General features: G+C 47.0%; 1 protein-coding gene and 1 long non-coding RNA gene across 4 annotated transcripts in view; one reads left to right on the plus strand and one right to left on the minus strand.

Moving 5' to 3' along the window:
- LOC125432977 overlaps positions 1-1,325 on the minus strand; it is a 13,168-nt gene extending 11,843 nt beyond the window's left edge. The window contains exon 1 of the long non-coding RNA XR_007244579.1: positions 1,213-1,325. This is a non-coding gene — a long non-coding RNA (uncharacterized LOC125432977). The remainder of the gene's footprint in view (positions 1-1,212) is intronic.
- A 1,328-nt stretch (positions 1,326-2,653) lies between these two features.
- DOT1L (DOT1 like histone lysine methyltransferase) overlaps positions 2,654-20,000 on the plus strand; it is an 88,502-nt gene continuing 71,155 nt past the window's right edge. Inside the window, exons 1-2 of one of the 3 annotated variants that reach the window (XM_048497174.1) lie at positions 2,654-3,142; positions 19,080-19,123. In XM_048497174.1, coding sequence (XP_048353131.1) covers positions 3,062-3,142; positions 19,080-19,123 — 125 coding nt within the window. In that variant the 5' untranslated portion in view covers positions 2,654-3,061. The remainder of the gene's footprint in view (positions 3,143-19,079; positions 19,124-20,000) is intronic. The other 2 variants (XM_048497172.1, XM_048497173.1) reach the window with 2 other exon arrangements.

The raw sequence follows: 20,000 nt of genomic DNA on the forward strand, positions 1-20,000 counted from the left end.
GTGCTCTCCCAGTATATGACGCAAAAACTACAAAAGCAGGAGAAACCTCCCATGCAGCTGAGCAAACTGCAGGTGCCAGCCTCTCCTCCCCAATCTTGTCCAGTTTGTGGGCATTGCTGGAAGGTTAAGAACAGGCAGTGGACACCACCGCATAAGGACTTCAGTTGCAAAGCGGACGAGAGGTCCAAACACAAAATGTTTGTTGTTTCCACAACATGTCTGGAAATCGCAAGCTGAGCAAGCATCCTGGAGTCGAGGCAGCAGTTTCTGAACACGGGGCTTGTCCCAGCAGGCCAAACTGTGATGCCTCTTGGGTTCTCTGGAAGCATCTTGTTCTCCAGCGAAGCAGAGGAAACCTTGGACTGGTGGCTCTTTGCTTCGGAGGAGAAACAAGCTGGTCTCAGGAACCCCATCGGCGAGTACGACACTGGGGGAATCGTGCGGTGGGTTCTGCAACTCGTAACGAGTGGGGCAAATGTGGCCCACAGTGATGCTCATTTTGTGGTTCGTGGAGACCGCCACATTCGCAAGTATTCTCGGCTGACATTTTACTTCTATCCCTGGCATGAGGACTCTGCCACTGGGAAGCTCTCTGCTTAGCAGTTCCTCTGGCAGCGGTGCTTTTGTTACCACCAGGAAAATAGCCAAAATATTTTCCTGAGTCAGGTTGCCTGGCTACACTGGCTCCCTGCTCGGACGCGGAGACTTGTGTGATTCAGAAGTTGTGTAAGGTTGTGCCAATGATATATGGTCTCCTCCTTGTTTGTGCCATTTTAGGATGCAATAAATGCCCCCTTATGATTTTCTTACTGTTTAGGATTTTATTTGGACTAGGTTCTCCAGTTAGTTTAAGGTTCTGTTATTGTTAGGTTTAGGAAAGACTTGCCTATAAGTATATGTGTTTATCCCTTTAAGGTTTCCCTAACGTTTAAAGTTTAGAAATGTTATTTTTGAAATTTGTGTCTGATGGCCAAAGCAGTAGCCTGTAAAAGTCTGATATTAAGGGACAAGAAAGTTGGCTCTGGAATGCAGCTTAGACCAACTCCTAGCCGACTCTTTGACAAGGACAAAGACCCTCTTTGGACTTGTAAATCGAATCTGTTGCCAGCACCCAAAGGTCCCCAGCCGTTGGAAGACGTGCAGGGACCACCATTGGACAGTTTGAACTTTTCTTTGTTGCATCGAGGCAAGGAGGGAACCTCGGAGTATTACTGGAGAAGATAGCTGGGTGGGGCAGCGAGCCCACCTGGAATTTTATGAATGGACGCTATCTGCTTTCCGTTTCAGCACCATTGCGAGATCTCGCGGGAAGACGCATGACAGCGAGATTTCATAATCCCATTCAAATGTTGTAATTGTATCTTGTTTGTGTGATTTGTTTTCCTATTGGTGTTTTGGTGAGGGACTTGCCCCCTCACCTCCCCTTCCCTGCCCCTTTGCCCCTTTTGAAGTTTGGGGAATAAAAGTTCTTGCACGGGGTTGCAAGAGCGCGATTCTCTCCTGACCCAGCTGTGACAACCACTTGCAATAAAATCCTTTTGCTTTGAAGAACGCCAGCTTCCTGCGCCTCATTAAGTTGCTGAGCTGAAATCACTTATTGTTACCCGAGCTGCAGCGGTAACACTGTCAAGGTGGAAACCAATGACAAACCACAAGTCCCAGTGGGCAAAGACTGTGCCTGCTTACATGGAGCATGAGGCAGGTGCCACATTGGGGAATGGTGCTTGGAAGAGCCACAAGTGACTCTCAAGCCACTGTGTATCCAATGCCCTCCAATACACTTACTGTGATTTAATGCACGTGTATTAGTGTGGTGTTTTTCTGGCACAGAAAAATTAATATATTTATGAAGAGGCCAGCTTGACTGGAGAATTTTACTCAGGTTTTACTCAGAGGTTAATTCCTGGTTTCCATTGAGCTTACTCCCAGATAAGGTTTTTGCAGGGGTTGTTTCTTTAGCAAAGCCTGTCTCGTCTTGGCAGCTTTAAAAATGTACACATTAATTGATTTAAATGTGTTGTTTACATATATAATTTGTGGCGGCTTTTCCTCATCTGAGGTAACGTTATAAAAAAAGGGGTGGTTGTTTCTTTAGCGAAGCGTGTGTCGTTTGGGGAGCTTTTTTTTAAAAAATGTGTATATGTTAACTGCTTTACATGTTTGGTTTACATATATAATTCGTGACTGCTTTCCCTCCCTTGAGGTAATGCTATTATAAAAAGGGCGAGAGAGTAGCGAGGCGCGCGCACGCGCCCTCCTCCTCCTCCCCTCGCTCCGTCGCGAGGGCAACTGAGGACAAGACGCGCGCTCGCGAGCGGGATGGGGCGGGCGGGGGTCGAGCGAGGTAGGAAGAGAAGAGCCGAGGCGTGAGCGCGCGCGCGTCCTCCCGCTCCGCCCCCTCCTGCTTTTCCCGCGCGCCAAGCGGGGAAAGGGGAGGAGAGCCGCGAGCCGGGGAGTGACGACAACCAGAAAGCCCCTCCTCCTCACGACCCTCGCTAGCTATTTGTTTGCCTCGTCCCCCTTCTCCGCTTTAGACTCCTCCTCTCCGATGTTTTACGCACGAGCGCGCCCCTGGAGCTGTCGCTACTTTCCCGCGCAGGCGCCCTCGGCTCTCACAGTCCTGTGCATCCCAGTGTGCGTGCCTGCGCGCGCACCCAGCCCCAGCCGTTCTTTCACACACAACGCGCCCCCCCCCCCCCGCCCGAGTCGCTTTCCGTTTTTATTTATCTTCGTCGCGCACGCGCCTTGCTTCCCCCTCGCCAGGCTGAGAGGCGAGAGCGGCAGTCCCGTTGGTTGGTGTCCGCCGCCCGCGCACCCTTTCTCCCCCCCCGCCCCTCCCTTTTTTGACGCCGGCGGGGGCGGCCCAAGATGGCGGCTGCGGAGCTGCTGCTGACGGCGGCGGCGAGGAGGAGCCCGGCCCGGCGCGAGCGACAATAGGCGAGGCGAGAGACGACGGAGAGCCGCGGCGACGGGCGCCCGGGTCTAGCATGGTCGGGGCCCGACGCCGCCTGCCCCCCTCCGCTGCCCCAACCTGACCGGAACTGCCCCGTCGGCCGCCAGCATGGGCGAGAGGCTGGAGCTCCGGCTCAAGTCGCCCGTCGGGGCCGAACCGGCCGTCTACCCCTGGCCCCTCCCTGTATACGTGAGTGGAGGGGGGGCGTGCTTGGACAGGGGGGTCACGTGCCGGGGTTTGACCTTGTGCCCCCCCCCCACCCTAATAAAGGGTCGTGGGGGAACTTGAGGGAGGGGGTTGTGTGTGCAGCGGGTGTCTGTCATATGTGGGTGCCATTGGAGAGGGTGTTTTGGGGAATAGGTGTGACATCTCAGTTTTTCTTGGGTGCCGGGCGTGGATGGAAAAGGGTGCTCTATTGCTTGGGGGTTGTGATGAGGGCAATTTAGTGTCATGTCAGCAGGGCTGTGGTTCCCCCTTAAGAACCCGTTCCCCTAAAAATGTGCCCCCCCCCCATTTTAGCAAACCCACCGTGTCACTTTTTTGGGTAGCCCCAAATGTTTTTGGGGTGTACCCCAGAGGTGGGATCCAACCAGTTCTCACCCCTTCTCTAGAAGTGGTTCCTAATTTTTTCTGAGTGCCCGGAAGGGGTGACTAAAGCAACCTCCCTGCCCAATAGGGACTGGAGGTACGTGTGTGCGATGGCGCCACTGTTTGAATCCCACCACCATCGGAACCTGTTATTAAAATTTTTGGATCCCACCACTGGTGTATCCTACATCAGGAGCTACTGAAGGAGGGGAGGCCGCCACACTTTGGTCGTGTCATGGGAAGGGGAGAGTCCTTGGAAAGGACAGCAACGTTAGGAAAAGTTGAAACTGGCAGCAAAAGAGGAACACTGAGATGGATTGGCCAAACCGAGGAAGACAGGTTGCAAGACTGGTATTTCCCGTTGCTATGTATGGGTGTGAACCTTGCGGCAAGGCGATTCCTTTGAAATGTGGTGTTGGAGGAGTTGTTTTTTGTTTTTGTTTTGCAAATACTGTGGACTGCCAAAGAGGCTGCTAAGCAGTTGTTTCTAGATCAAGTAAAACCTGAACTCTCCCTAGAAGCTAAAAGGCTAAACTCAAGTTATTGTACTTTGGTCACGAAAGCTGAAGTCAGCAGGAAAAGCAGGAGCCTGAGAGGGTTATCACTTGAGCACGGAGCCAGGGCTCTTGCCCTGTGGTTAACAGCCTTGCATAGGTGTCAAACTCGCGGCTCTCCAGATGTGTTTGACACCTGTGCAGACTAACTCCCCTTCCCTCCACTTGTGCATGCCAAGTACCTCAATGCTCTCCCAAATGTTCTACTGTTAACAGCCTTGTGGACTATCTTGAAGGTCATGAATGCATAAGGGTCCAAAGCAAGGATGACCCAGAAGGAGGAACTAGGAAGGTGGATGAGGAAATCTGGGTATTCTGGGGTCTTTTTGGTCTCATGCAAGGAGGGTGACATTGGGGATCCATAACAGGGGAACTGGATTTGGGTGATGTCAGGGGTGGTGGTGGTTGTGAGCGGGGGGAGTTCTGTGGTGCAGCTTTGGTGTGGCATGAAACTTGCAAGAGTAGGGAAGTTGGGGCGTTATTAGGAGGTGTGGGCACAGTCTTGAGTGGGTCCACCCGAGGAGGAAAGTTGAGGCAAGCAGCAATGGGGAATGTTATGGATGGCAAATCTGGGGTTTTTTGGAGAGGAGAGTAGGATTGTGTTTGTGGAAAGGGAAAGCAGAGATGGGGAAGTTGGGGGGGGGACATAACCCATGAGAGTATGTGGTCCACTTGCATAAGGTGAATGAAGCAGAGGCACTGGGAAATTGGGGCAATAGTGAGGTGTGTGGATTGGGAGAAAATCCACATGTTTAACATGTGACTGAGGTGCGGTTGAGAAGGTGATATCAGGAGACTGTTGTTTAGCAGTTCTAGTAAGGGACAGCAGGTTATCTGATGGAGGGGATGGATGAATTGATTTGGTGTCAAATGAATAGTGCATAAATGGAATGATTGAGGGAGAAACTGGAATGGGTCAGGGGGAGTGAGTTGCAGCCCAGGAGTGATTTGAGGGTGGAAGCAGGGGTTCTGGTGACTTACGTGAATGTCTGGAGCAGGGGTCTGCAACCTGCGGCTCTCCAGATGTTCATGGACTACAATTCCCATCAATTGGCCATGGTGGCAGGGGTTGATGGGAATTGTAGTCTATGAACATCTGGAGAGCCACAGGTTGCAGACCCTCTGGAGTAAGAGATGGGAAGTGCAGTGACCCTGCATGTGTGGAGGAAAGGTGTATGAGTGTGTAAGTGAAGTGGTCATTCAGCCCCTGGTACCTGTCCTTTCTGAGCTCTGTCCTGTCTAATAGAGGTGGGTGAGTGCATAGAAGGGGGAACACCTCTACCTTTCTTCCTTCTCCTTCTTGTTTCACATCTCACCTGAAGTGCGTTGGGTCACCACAGTGTCTTGCTGCTCCAAGCCCACCTCTGTCGTTCTGTGTAATTTGAATCCTGAGTTTGACCTCCCCGTAACCTTTCTGTAAAATGTCATCCTTCTGTTTCTAGCTGTCTTTTCCTTCTGGAGGATCCCAGTCAAAGTTGCCCAACTCTCAGCCCTGCTTTCAGCTTGCTGTGCTCCAAGTATTTCGTTCCTTTGCTACCATCCCCCTTTCTCATAAGCTCCCCTTTGTTGGCTGTGTGAATTTTGGCATCTGTTTTGATCTCACTAAGGTGACTGTTTCTCCAGGTCACCTTCTTCTCTGTTTCAGGACGTTTCCATTTTCTGCACCCAGCAATCCAATCTTCCTCTTCTTCCTCCCATGAAATCCTTACCCCACCTTTGGTAGATTTCCCCTTAATTGTCTTCTGTGCCTTGTCGCTGTTGTTTGTGGTGTTTTTCTTTCTCTTTGACCTTGGTATCCTTTTGTATAGACACTTTGCTTCCCCATTGCCTGCCTTCAGGTTGTTGAGCCAAGTTTCTTTCTTTCTCCCTTCTCACTATATTCCTGATCTTTTGATGTCATATGCAGCTCCCAGGGCCCCTCCCAAGTTTGATTCACTACTCAGAAATCTGGCACCCTGTTCTTCTCTCCTTTAGTTCCAAAACCCCTCGTTGACTTGCCGAGTGCTCTCCTCCCTCTTGACTTTTGTCTTGGGACACCTCTTTCTGTGGCGTTCTCCCGTCAACCTTTTCCTTTCGGAACTCTCCCACCCCATCATTTTTCAGAGTCCCAAACATTCCTCAGCCGTTCCAAAACGATCCTGCTTTTCCTGTTGTGGGTGACTCATTGCCTGCATATCCTCCCAACCCACACCCAAACAATCCTCCATCCCCCTGTCGATCCACCCTGTTGACACTCCGATGCCTCATAGTGGCCTGCTGTTTCACAAACCACATCTAGCCCTTGTAGAACATGCAAGCAGGCAAAAACCCATCATTAGCTGTTTTCCAAACCAGCCCAGGTTTTCTTTTTTTATCATCTCCTGGAGTTTGGGCGTTTCAGATAAGCTGCTGTTTTGTTTGAAAAGGCTTTGCTGCTGATATGTTATGGTAATGATTAGACCTGGCTTCCTTCAGTGTCTTCAGTTTTAGGTAACTGGGTTCTCCTGTTGTAAGCTGATTGGGAAATGGGCTGGGCACAGAAAGAAATCAAGTTTCTTTTTCCTTTCTCTGGCTGCTCGACCCTCTGTTCTGGAATGGTTTCAGAGCTGAGCTATGGAAGAATTAGTATCTTTTTTTCGGTTTGCAAAACTCGGTTTTGGGTCACCTTCTAGTTGTGATGACTGGGAGAGTTTATAGGAAAGGAATCCTTTTACTCCAGGATACAGGATACTCTTTATCAGCCCCTGCCAGCACGGCCAATTGGTCATGCTGGCAGGGGCTGATGGGAATTGTAGTCCATAACATCTGGAGTGCCAAAGGTTCGCCACCACGGGCCTATGGTGTCCCTTTGCTTGGAAAAAAAATTAAAAATGGAGGAGAATCGGAACCTAAACAAGAAGGCGTGTTGTTTATTCCTTCATCAATTCAAAACATGCTGAAATGCCTCCTTTTCAAATTGTTTCTAAATATACTCCATTTTTTTTGCTTATCTACACTATGATATTACAGGTTGCCTGACTGCCTGCAGTGGATGGCCTGTATAATATATTAAAACATGTTTGCAAACTTGGCTGCCCTTTTCCCTTTTTATTTCCTGAGACGCTGTTATGTTGGAATACAATGCCCTCAAGAAAACAGTTCTTGAGACTTAATGTAGAGGAGTAGAGACCCATATGTTTGCCATAGCAACATCTGTTCCGTACCTTAGCTAGGTCTGAGAATGGTCTGAGAATTGCTTTTCTAAAAAAAAATTGTTGTGGGCCTCTTGGCTACTACGTTTCTGCAGCGTTTGGAGTTCTTCCAGTTTTGTGGTTTCATGCATTACAGCATAAACAAGGCAGTGTAGCTGAGCAGGCGCAGGGTGAAACAGCCACACACAGTTGCTGTAACATGCTACAATGGACATAATTGTGAACATCCAGAAATGGTTTCTTTTTTTCGAAGATGGCCAAACCTCATTGCAGATTGGTGTCACATTTGGCTTTCTGTCTGCTAAGGTTGTTGACAGTGTGGTTTCCAAAACATCCTGCCTATTTAGGAAGGAGGGCATGCTATTTTTGACTGTGCCTTTCCCAGTGAGAAGAGGCCTGTAGGGCACACAGCCTTTCCTGTTTGGGCAGCTCCACTGATGTGTGCCACAGGGCTACCACGTGCCACCCTTGTGCTTTAATTGACATTGAAAGAGCTGCGCTTAGCTGCTTTCTTTTCTGTTACCAAGCATTTTATCTCTCCTCCTCCCCCCCCTCCTCCCCAGTCTCTGATTTCCCAGAGAGGTATTTCCCTTCAGAGGTATGGGGAGGTTGAGACGTTATGACTTAAAAAAGTTATTTGAATTAATTTGTTGTGTGCAGGTGCATAACAAGTTGTAAAGCAAAATTCTGCACTGCATGGGGGGGTGGGGGAATCTAAGACAGTTTAAGAAGGCAAGGAAATCCCTGGTTGATTCAGAGTAAGGACTCATCTAAGAGCAATCAGTCACATAACATGTCTTTCCAGAATCCAGAAAATAAGAATGAAGGAAACAGCCCTCCCTCACTGCATGTCCCCAGCATCTGGTAGACTTGCGTCTGAACATGGAAGTTCTCTTTAGGTATTGCTGGCTCTGCTCCTTTCAACAAGAAGAACTAAGTAGAAACTTCACCCTCTGCATGCCGGACCGTCTTTTGTTTTAGGATGCTCCCCTTGAGTTCTAGTGCCGGTCGGCACTAGGACCCAAGTGAAGCATTCTAAAACAAAGACAGTCCATCACGTGGTGGATGTAGTTACAATTTTACTTAGATCTTTTCTGGGAAAGGGTGTAGCAGCTATTTAGTTACACTTTCAAAAAAAATTAAGTTCACCTATGCTCAGTTTGAATTGAAAGGTAAGGAGGATCGCTTGATCTGGATTTTAGAAATGTGTATTTATTTCTGTGGCTGTGTGGTTCTGTAAATAATAAAATCGAGGGTGCCGGAAACTGGCTGATCTTGCTCCTTTTTTTGCTCCCTCTCCCTTTAGTCCCGCCTTGCGCTTATCAGCCTAACCCTTGACTCTGTGGGTGTGACCCACACGAAATGCCTGCTCTGTTGGCACAACCTTTCCCCTGATAAATCCAAGGTTTGGTAAACTGTGTTGCTCCAGCTGAGTGTTTGCAGCACATGCAACAGATCTGGTCGCAAGCCGTGCTGTGAGCTTGCTGCTGCCTGCAGTGGTTTCAGCTGAAAGGTTCTAGACTTCCTTTAATAGGGGGTTCTGGACTACTGGACCTGACATAATTGACTTGTCGCTGATAGCCCCTACTCACCTTCCCATGAGAAGCCACATAAAGCAAACATGCCTGTGTTCACCTTGCACATGGTGGGAGATTTTCGAGAAACTAATGATGCTGAATTTTCCCTGTGTTTTAAGAATTGCAAGCGGCACTGAAACCCGAGTTAGCCTTTAAGGGTGCATCTGTAGACTTTGTCCCCCCCACCCCCCAGTTGTGTATATTTCATATGTGCATAGTTTCTCCCTCCCCCTTTGCAAGCAACTAGTGATATTGAATTTTCTTTGTGTTGATTAAGAGCAGCACTGAAGCCTCAGTTAACCTTTATGTGTGCATCTGTTGACACCCCCCACCCACCCCGGTTGTGTACATTCATATGTGCATGGTTTCCCCTCCCCCCCGGCATCGTAACCCATTTTTAAAAAGGGGAGTCAACCTGTCTGTTGCCGCAGAGATGCTTTCTGGGCGACCACAGCGTCTAGCCTGCTTACAATGTACTGTATTTAGCTGTAGATTTTCTCCCCTCCGCTTCTTGGCTTACAATCTACTTGGCAGCCAGGGGGAAAAAGAGTCCGTTGTGGTTTTGGAGCTCAGCTCTTTTGACGTCAGCAGAAATGTCTCTTCGTTTCTCCACTTGCTTTGCTGCATGGGTTTTCTTTTTTTTTTCCCCTTCCACCTCCTGGCGGCAAGGTGGGAATTGCCTTTATTATATCCAAGCAGGGGGAAAAATTCCGTGCGAGGGGCCAGCACTGAATAGCTTGGCATTGGACCTACTTGACACTATGGGGGAGAGAATTTAAATTTATGAGCTCTTAGAGGTCTCCCCTGCTTGCTGTTAGTGTCTGTGTGCGGTGGTGGCGGTGGCAGGGATGGGGGGTACATTTGATACCAGAGCACAATTTTTGCCAGCATTGTGAGATGGGGCTGGTTAGTATTAGATACAACTTTCTATTTGAAAATATGGGAGGTGTCTGTATTGTGCTGAGATTATGCTATGATCGATTTAATTCCTGATAGTTTGTGATATAAGAGATATTAAAGCCTTGTCCTTATTTTTTCACCCCAATAACACCTAGGGTAACTTGTGATCGGATAGGCAATCGCCAAATGAACTAGGTATTTCTGACAATTCTGGTATATTATTATTATTTATTCGGTTTGATATGCCGCTCTACCCCCGAAGGGCTCTGAATGGTGTACAGCAGACCAACATAAACAGACAATATATAGGAAAGTACTAAGATCAAAAACATAAACAGAAAATACATTAAAATCCAATAAAATTCACTAAAATCAGTAGCAACCAATATAATCTACCCCATAATTTGTTTGACGGCGTCCGGTCCACTCCCGGGAGGGGGCCAGCAACTTGCCGGAGATAAGCAGCTCTTAGACTGGCATGTCTCCTGATTGGGTATTAAATTTAACAATAAGAATAATAGTAATAATCGAAGGGTGCTTTTAGGGGTTTCCTGGTCTTGGGATATGCCTGCTCTTAAATAGAAGAGCTTTGTGCCATGCCTTGAATCTTCAAAGCACCTTCAAAGAGTTCTCTTCAGAGCAAAATCAAGTTTCTGCTAAAAAGGTTAATGTGGATGTAGTAGTTCAGAGTGTCAGGCAAGAATTGGAGAGACCCAATCTCAAATCCCAGCTCATGCCATGGAAGTTCGCTGGGTGACCTTGGGGCAGTCACACTCTTGGAGCCCGACCTACCTCGCAAGGTGGTTGTGTGGATACAATGGAGGAGAGGAGAAGGATGTAAACTGCTTTGGGTCCTCATTGGGGAGGAAGGGTGTAAATGAATTACATAAGTGCCCTGAGAGCTGCTGAATGAAATTTTTTAATGGCAGTTGAGGGAAGGGAGCGATGCATCATAGCCCCCCCCTCATACTTCTAGGACAGGAGTCTGCAACCTGTGGCTCTCCAGATGTTCATGGACTACAATTCCATCAATTGTTGAGCTGATGGGATTTGTAGTCCACAAACATCTGGAGAGCCGCAGGTTGCAGACCCCTGTTCTAGGAGAACCAAAATAAATTTATGCAAAATAGCGAGTGTGGCAGAATATGCGCAAAAAAAAAAAAGAGGAGACATTATACATGGTTTTCCAGTTTGTATAATTTATGCTTGCCATGTAATTTGGCTTCTCTGGGCAGATCTCTTTGACTGCTGAGCTTCAGAATGTTAATTTGGCACAGAATACACATCTCCTTGGCTATAGCCTCACTAATGCTCAGTCAGAGCAGTACTGACTGTATCTGTGAGAATTTCAAACAATAAAAGATGACTTTTAAAAAACTAACCATTTTCAAGGGTTTGTTGTATTCACAGCACGCTCGCTTCTGTGTGTTCAGCCTTTTGATAAACCTAGAAGATGGTAGGCTCAGAGCATCCCCATGTTGGGTCCATAGAGACAGAAGTCGCTCAGCTGCCCTGTAAACCAGACTCTGCTGTTGCTGCCTGTCTTGTAGTGTGGTGTAGTGGTTAAGGGCAATGGACTGTAATCTAGAAAACCAGGTTTGATTCCCCACTCCTCCACATGAAGCCTGTTGGGGTGACCTTGGGCCTGTCCCAGTTCTTTCGGAACGCTCTCAATTCTCTTCTCCCCTCTAAAATTTCCACATGTCCCTAATGTCCCACCTTCCTTGAGATCACCCTGAAAAGTGTGGTGCCCCCCACCGTAGGAAGCTTGGTGCAAATAGCCGAGAGGACAGGAACTCTTTCGGTGGCAGGTTTGTGCTTTTTCTTCAAGGGAAGGGGTGGGGGGGAAAGCCCCAGCGCAGATCTGAGCACTGCAAAGTGGGACCGCTGCAGACAGCTGGATTTGCATAATTGTTGAGCTGCCAAAGGAAGGCTTATGTCACAGTGTTAGATGTTAAGAGCTTGGGAGGGCGATGCGAAAGTGTGTATTCCTCCTCCACAGCTAATTAAGGCGATGGGAGGAGAGTGCTGTTGCGTGTTCCAGATGCAGCCTCCCCTGGCTTTCATGCAACGCTGGGAACGTGTGACTCCCTCTCCTGCCTTCTGGCTTCCTGAGGAGGAACATGAAGGGCTTTTCTAATGAATCACTAGTGAGTGGTTCCGCTCATCACGTCTGCCGATGGCTAAGCTGAAAGCTGAATCGTGCATGGCTGACTAATTCCCTCCCCCACCCCTCCTCCAAGTGACTCAGAAAATATTTTCTGAAGTCGACCTTTGGTGTCTTATGACGGCTGGAGCAGAAGTGGCTTTCCATTTTACTGTTCAACATCCCTTGATATTTCTATCGGTGCCACCCTCCCACTGAAATGGTAAGCTGACCACATGAGGGATTACCGTTTCTAGAGAACTTTTCTTTTTGAGTCATTTAGGGCAGGGGTGTCCAACTGAGGCGCTTGAGATGTTCATGGACTACAATCCCCATCTGCCCCTGCTGGCATGGCCAATTGGGGCTGATGGAAATTTTAGTCCATGAACATCTCAAGCGCCAGAGTCGGACACCTGGTTTAGGGTAAAGATCTGTTCCGTTCTTCTAATAAGGGCCTCTGTTTCTGAACTGGGGGGTAGACAGAAGTAGTTACGCCGCACTCACTCTTAACTTGTTGTTGATAGAACCTGTTCTCCAGATGTTCAGATAAATTGTTCCATACTCTATCAGTTTTCACCAGCATGGCCAATTGGCCATGCTGACAGAGGCTGATGGGAATTGTAGTTCCTGAACATCTGGAGAGCCGCAGGTTCCCTACCCCTGCCCTGGGATGTTCAAGGGCCCCAAGAGAAAAGTGGTTATCTCCCTCTGCGACAGTGATTTTCAACTTGTGTTCTGTGAAGTGCGTAAAAGGTGGTTGGAGGCTCTTCACCCAGATCCGTGCCTCCCAACCTTTTTGGCACAGTAGCCCCCAAGTTCAAGTTTGCTTGGCATAGTGACGCATCCAGGGCCAACCTAAGGTTTTTTGACACTGTAAGTAAACTATGAGCTTGGCACCCCTCTCATCCAACATTCCATTTTCTGCAGGGTCCAACCAAATGTTTTGTGAAAAACCAACAAACGTTGCACAAAGGGCTCAGCTGCCCCCTCTGTGAACCACAAGCAACTGGCCTTCCAAAGTTCATAGCCTTTGCCCATGGAGGTTAAATTTGCAGGCTTTGACTTCTCCATTACTCCTTCTAACTGCCCAAAGTGTCTTAAGAAACTTTCTCTAGTAACTGTTGGGACTCATTTTGCTTGAGTTTTTTTTTATCAATCAACATGCCTACACAGTGAAGAATTGGTTTACAGTCTTCACAGGTGACAGCTTTTGTTTGTTTCTCTACAAAGCAGAAATATCAATGCAAGTTTAAAAAAAAATCAAAATGGCCTCCTTTTGATAGACTCATAGAGCTGGAAGAGACCCCCAAGGGCCATCAAGTCCAAGCCCCTGCAATGCAGGAACACATAATCAAAGCACTACTGATCCTCAGTACAGTGGAAGGGGCATAGCATGGTAAAGCTTTGAAAGCATCCCTCATTTCAATCTAACTTTAGAAGACAGACATGGTTCCTTTGCTGCTGGGTAGACGCTCTGGCCCCCCTGCCTGGTGGACTGCCCTGTTGAATGGGCCCTATGGGGCCTATTTCAATTCCATAGGGCCTGCAAGATGGGGCCCATCACCACTGGCCTCCCTCACCCCCTTTTCCCTTTCCCCTCCCATCTTTCCCTTTCCCTTCCCTTTTCATCTTGTCATTCTTCCTTTTCCTATTCCTTATCACACCCTTTTCATTGGTGAAATTAGCACAGTGACCCATCATGCTGAGTGGTTGTGAAGGTGAACACAGATGGGTAAAAAATTTAGTGATAAGGAATGGGAAGGGGTTGTGTACCTCCTGGATACCTTTAGCATCAGGAATTGCTCTCGGTCTATTATGGCAGAATCACGAGCTCTCTGTCATTAAAAATAGTAATTGCCTTCACTGACAACAGAATGCACAAGTCTGTGCTTTTAAGTTTCCACTGACACAGGTGTTCACAGGTGTAATAAATATTTGTGTACACAAGGACTTTTTAAGATGCTTGAGGCCACGTTTGGTAAATTTAAAATGGCGCACGTTAGCAGTTGACTTGCGCGTGTCAGTTGTTCGTACTGATTGAAGACTGGTTTCAATGCTGGAGATCTCAATTTCCCCCATTCCTGCCCAGTGTCTGTCTGTTTCTCTTTTTTTGGACAGTACCGCGTGCATATACTTTATCAATTCTTGATGGGCAGTGCTTGCAGCAAGAGATGCTCTCTTCAAGTGACTTCACTGGGTAACAGATCAGGGCTGGGTCTCTTAATGCAGGAATAACCAACCCATTGCTTTGTATTGTCAAAGGCTTTCATGGCCGGACATAACTGGTTGTTGTGGGCTTGCCGGCCACACAGCCTGGAAAGCCCAAAACAACCAACCCACTGCTTTGTCAGCGGCCTCCTATCAGCTGTGCCGAGTTCTAACGAGAAACCCAATGAGCTGGCTTGCAGTGTTTTGATAGCACTATTGTTGCAGCTGGTGGAAGAAGGCAGTTTTGCAAGCAAAATCAAACAGAGCTGCGTTCCCAGCTAATTGTGAACTGTGTATCTGGTGACTGATTAAAGTGGAGTTCCCCCAGAGTCCTGCTAAAAAGATAGTAGTGAAATGTGTTTCACTTCTGGAGGTAATTGTTTTGGGGTGGGGAGATGGTCTGTCTCAATTGTAGACAGGCTTCCCAAAGAATCTTGGGACGCTTTTAAATACTGAGAGATTTGGGGCAGTGGAACGTGCTTCTTCACCGTCACTTTTGTCAAAATACATGTATTAGTGTTTATTTTGCCAGTGTTGTATAGATTCCCAGATCATTCAGAGCAATTTTATATATCCATGCTGCTTACAGACACCAGTCATGGTATAACTTACAGTGTGGCCATGTTCTTGTAACAGCGCTCAAAATATATTGCAGATGGTCTGTTCAACACAGTAGGCTAAATGACTGGGTAGCTACAGCCTTCAATTTAACAAATTTTAGTGTCTTTTTATAGCTGTCCTCTTTTTAAGATTTTTACCTCTCTCAGTTCTTATGCTTACCATTTTAATATGTATTGTTGAAGCCCGGAAACCAACACCCAACTGTTTTAATATGGTTTATCCTTTATTCTCTACCCTTATTTCATTTATCTTATGCTGGTCTGTTGCTGTAATGAAGAGTTGGTTGTGATATCTCACTCCACAAAAACCGCTGTGTCCAGGGAGGTTCACAGAAAGCTTCAGTGGTATGATCCCATCGTGATACTGTTCAGTTGGAATTCATATTCCAATCTGATACTATCAAGGGCCCTTTCCGCACCTGCAGAATAATAAACATTCAGTCCACTTTCACAATTGTTTGAAAGTGGATTTTGCTATTCTGCACAGTAAAATCTAGCTTCAAGGTGCATTGAAAGTGGATTGAAAGTGTATTATTCTTCACGTGCGGAAGGGCCCACGGTTGGGTTCATCGGATGTGACTGACCCACCATAGAGGCTGATTGTCCTTTTTTACAGCAAAATAAAACCACTGTCTGATGGCATCTTGGAGACCAGCATTTAGTTCAATATCATCTTTCCTGAGCCAGTACTCCGATCAGATGCATGGGGTACACATCCATTTAGGCCAACATGTTTTCATTTAAGGCTGCAAGCAACTGAAGAATGTAGGGAGAGGTCATTGCAGCAAAAAGAGGCTAGTTTAAAGCAAGATCCAATCAGAACAATAATCCATTTGTTCCAAGTGGCTCTTTGTCAATTCATCAACAGTTGGGAGCGGTCTGCACCCACTCTGGGATTGTTTCAGTCTTCTTGGCTGGATTATTTAGCCTTCTGAACTCTGACGTGTAACGGAACGCACCTACACCTTGGAATTGTGGGCCTTCTGGCCTCTCATTTGGTAATAAGTCACTCCCTTCCCTGTATACGCTCCTGTCTTTGTTTGCAAATACACAGTGACTATATCACATGAAGCTGCCTTTTCACCGATTCAGACTACAGATCTATCCAAATCAGTACAATTTTATCCTAGTCTTCTTCTCAAGAGCACGAGGAGGCGTACATCATTTCCCTCAGCAGTGGTGTAGTGGTTAAGAGCAGGTGCACTCTAATCTGGAGGAACTGGGTTTGATTCCCTGGTCTGCTGCTTGAGCTGTGGAGGCTTATGTGGGGCATTCAGATTAGGCTTGTGCACCCCAACAAATGCCATCTGAGTGATCTTGGGCTGGTCACTGAGTGATCTTGGGCTAGTTCTTCTGACCTCTCTCAGCCTCACCTACCTCACAGGGTGTTTGTTGTGAGGGGGGATAGGAACGGAGTTTGTAAGCCCCTTTGAGTCTGGAATAGAAATCCAACTCTTCTTCTTCTTCTTCTTCTTCTTCTTCTTCTTCTTCTTCTTCTTCTTCTTCTTCTTCTTCTTCTTCTTCTTCTTCTTCTTCTTCTTCTTCTTCTTCTTCTTCTTCTTCTTCTTCTTCTTTTCTTCTTCTTTTCTTCTTCTTCTTCTTCTTCTTCTTCTTCTTCTTCTTCTTTTCTTCTTCTTCTTCTTCTTCTTCTTCTTCTTCTTCTTTTCTTCTTCTTCTTCTTCTTCTTCTTCTTCTTCTTCTTCTTCTTCTTCTTCTTCTGCTTCTGCTGCTGCTGCTGCTGCTGCTGCTGCTTCTTATTCCCCTTCCTCTTCTTCTTCTTCTTCTTCTTCCTCCTCTTCTTTCTCTTCCTATTCCTTTTCTTCTTCTTCTTCCCCTTCCTCTTCCTCCTCTTCTTCCATCTTCTTCCTCTTCTTCTTCTTCTTCTTCACCTCATTTGTATCCTCGTGTCAGGCTTAGATGCAGGCTAAGAATGGTTAATGGGTTCAGTCAGTGTCATGCAACGGACTTGATGGCTGAGTGGGGAGCTTGTGTGTGGGTCTCCCAGATCCTCGTCTGTCTTAGTGACCCCTACATGAGACACTGTCATCAGCTCTCCAGGGTGTCAAGTGAGGTTTTTCGCTTCATCATCAGACCCTTTTAACTGGGGCTGCCAGAGGCTGAATCTGGCACATTGTGCATTCAAAGCAGATTCTGTACCTCTGAGTCACAGAAAGAATTTCGTGCATCTGCCCATGAGTTCTGGCTCACGAAAGCTCAAGCTGCAAAATATTGGTTAGTTTTTTTTAAGGCATTACATTGAGAGAAGAGAACCTGCCTTCACGTTTTATTAAAGGTTAAAGGCAAATATGACTAATGGGGTGGGTTGGGGGTAGAATCGTCATGGTTACCACCAGCTTTCTTGCCCAGTTTCTTGGAGAAGATTCTTGCTCCAGGCGATTGGCTGACATTTCTACCATCCTGGCTGACCATCAGGAATCCCACTCTGCTGGTGGGAAAACGTCTTGACTGGTTTCAAAAACGCCACGTTACTGGTGGTAAATGTTTCATCGCCCTTCCCCTTAATTAGTTGATTTGGATCTCAGGTCTGTCCCATCAAGATCGCGTGTGGGTGGGGAAGAAACGAAACTTGCAAAATGAAGAATAACTATCGAGTGCATCTGGTAGTGCTTTCCAATTGAAGGGGGTGGGGTGGGGAGACACAACATTAAACTCTTGAAAAGAGCTAATAAACTGTGCCAAGATTCAGTTGGGATGGCTTGAGGCCCGTTACCCTTTGGGGTACAGCAAAGCAAGGGAAACTAATGGGCAAAATGAAGCAGAAAAAAACAAAAGGAACTGCCTGTGGTTGTGTTGCCGTCTATTACATTTCTGTCCTGCTCTTGCTGGATGGTTGCCACTCCTTTAAAAAGGGCTTGGACAGATTTATGGTGGAGAAGTCAATCTATGACTACCAATCTTGATCCTCCTTGATCTCAGATTGCAAAGGCCTTAGCAGACCAGGTGCTCAGGAGCAGCAGCAGCAGCAGAAGGCCATTGCTTTCACATCCTGCAAGTGAGCTCCCAAAGGCACCCGGTGGGCCACTGCGAGTAGCAGAATGCTGGACTAGATGGACTGGTCTGATCCAGCAGGCTAGTTCTTATGTTCTTATGTTCCTTCCGTTTTGCCCCCACAGGATCCCTATGGGGCAGGTTAGGCCAAGAGAGAGTGACCCAAGAGAGTCTCCCAGTGAGCTCTACAGCAGAGTGGGGGAATCCGAACCTGAGTCAAACCAGGACACACAACAGAGTCTGGAAGGTGTAGCTAGCTTAAATCTTGTTGTTGCTTGCCAAGGCTTGAGTTCTGTGAAGTTATCCTGCTGTTCCTTTTAAAATCCTTTTTCTCAACTTGCCTGCTTTTAGGTAAAGGTAGTCCTCTGTGCAAGCAGTGAGTCATGACTGACCCGTGGGGTGACATCAGATCACGATGTTTAGGAGGCAGACTATGTTAACGGGGTGGTTTGCCATTAACTTCCTCAGTCGCCTACACTTTGCTTCCAGCAAACTGAGTACTCATTTCACCGACCTCAGAAGAATGGAAGGCTAAGTCAATCTCGAACTGATTGCCTGAACACGACTTCCCTCGAGATCGAACTCAGGTTGTGAGCAGAGCCTTAACTGCAGTTCTGCAGTTTACTGCTCTGGGCCACAGGGCTCCTACTATCTATTATGTACATAATCTGTGAGGGAAAGGGGATATGATAAACCAGAGCATGGTTATCGTAGCTTTCTTTTTAATCGCATTGTGAGGAAACATTATGGTGTATCAATGTATTGTCGAAGGCTTTTACAGCTGGATTCAACTGGCTGTAGGAGTTCGGTTGTAAAATGGCCATGGTTCTGGTAATTTGTTCCTGATGGTTTGCCTGCATTTCAGATTGGTACTTCGAGGGTGGTATCACAGAGAGAAGTCTGTTACACTTCTCTCTGTGATACACCTCTGAAGATGCCAGCCACAGATGCAGGCAAAACGTCAGGAGCAAGATCTACCAGACCCCGGCCACACAGCCCGGAAGACCCTCAACAACCAATTATGGTGTATCTTGATCAGTGTTTGGTAGTCCTGTGGGGAGGGCATGACACTGTATTGGAAGGCAGCTCTGGTCTGGGGGCAGGGGACGACTACAGGACCCTGTAGATTCAGAAGCCTACTGGCCATACTAGGTACCTGTTCCATATGCAGCAGACGTGGCAATGATGCCTGTTCACTGACAGTTTTATGAGAACAGTATTTCTTGGTTTAGGGAAGATGAATAGCGTAAGAAAACTCTACATTCGCCACTGTTAATGGGTTCTTAAAAGGAAGGGTGGCACACGTGGTGACTGCTATATATTCCTAAAATTGTTTTCTGCTTTTCTGTTGCAGGACAAACACCACGATGCTGCTCATGAAATCATTGAAACAATTCGGTAAGTCTTGAGGCTAATGATTGCCGCTGATCTGAAAGCTTCAGTAGTTCTTGATTGCCTCCTCAGGAACAGCTGGGTCCAAATGCCAGGAGGCTTCTGGGATATGAGCAGAGGTGGGATCTAGCAGGTTCTCACAGGTTCCCGAGAGTAGGTTACTCATTATTTGTGTGTGCCAAGAGGGGGTTACTAATTGGTGATTTTGCCATGTGATTTTTGCCTTAGTTACGCCCCACCTCTCAGCAGTACACAGTCACAAGCCTTTATTGGCATAAAATAAACATACAAAATCAGCATACAAAATTTGCCCATTATTGCTCACAATTATAGACACTGGTACTAAAATACTAAATACTAAAATATATACATGGTCCTTCTGTAACTATAGGACATTCCTTCAGCTAAGTTAACTCACTTAAACGTCATCGGATACTGACAGAAGCTAGCAAAATTACTGCTGGCTATATGTGGTCATAATACATAGACATTGGTTGGTATTCATCTAGACTTACGTCTATTATTGTTAGCAGAAATTTTGCTACATTCTCACACACTGTGGGATCCATGTTGTTCAAAAGCATAGGTATCTTAAGAGCATCAGTTAGATTGTTATACAGAAATGGGATAAGTGCAGATTGCGACATTCTGATTTTTGCAAACCTTACACAATGAAAGAGGGTATGATCGAGTGTCTCCACCTGACCCATATTGCATGGACATAGCCTCCTCTGTTTATCAATTTGTTGATATCTGCCATAGAGCAGCATAGAAGGCATTAGATTGAATCTGGCCAGTGTTAAAGCTCTTCTTAATTTAGGGGCTGCAGTGATCCACCTCAGCAGCAGCTGCCGCAGAACTTGAAGCAGCCCAGCAGAGGTGC

The sequence above is a fragment of the Sphaerodactylus townsendi genome, linkage group LG05 (assembly GCF_021028975.2).
Source record: "Sphaerodactylus townsendi isolate TG3544 linkage group LG05, MPM_Stown_v2.3, whole genome shotgun sequence".
Classification (NCBI taxonomy): domain Eukaryota; kingdom Metazoa; phylum Chordata; class Lepidosauria; order Squamata; family Sphaerodactylidae; genus Sphaerodactylus; species Sphaerodactylus townsendi.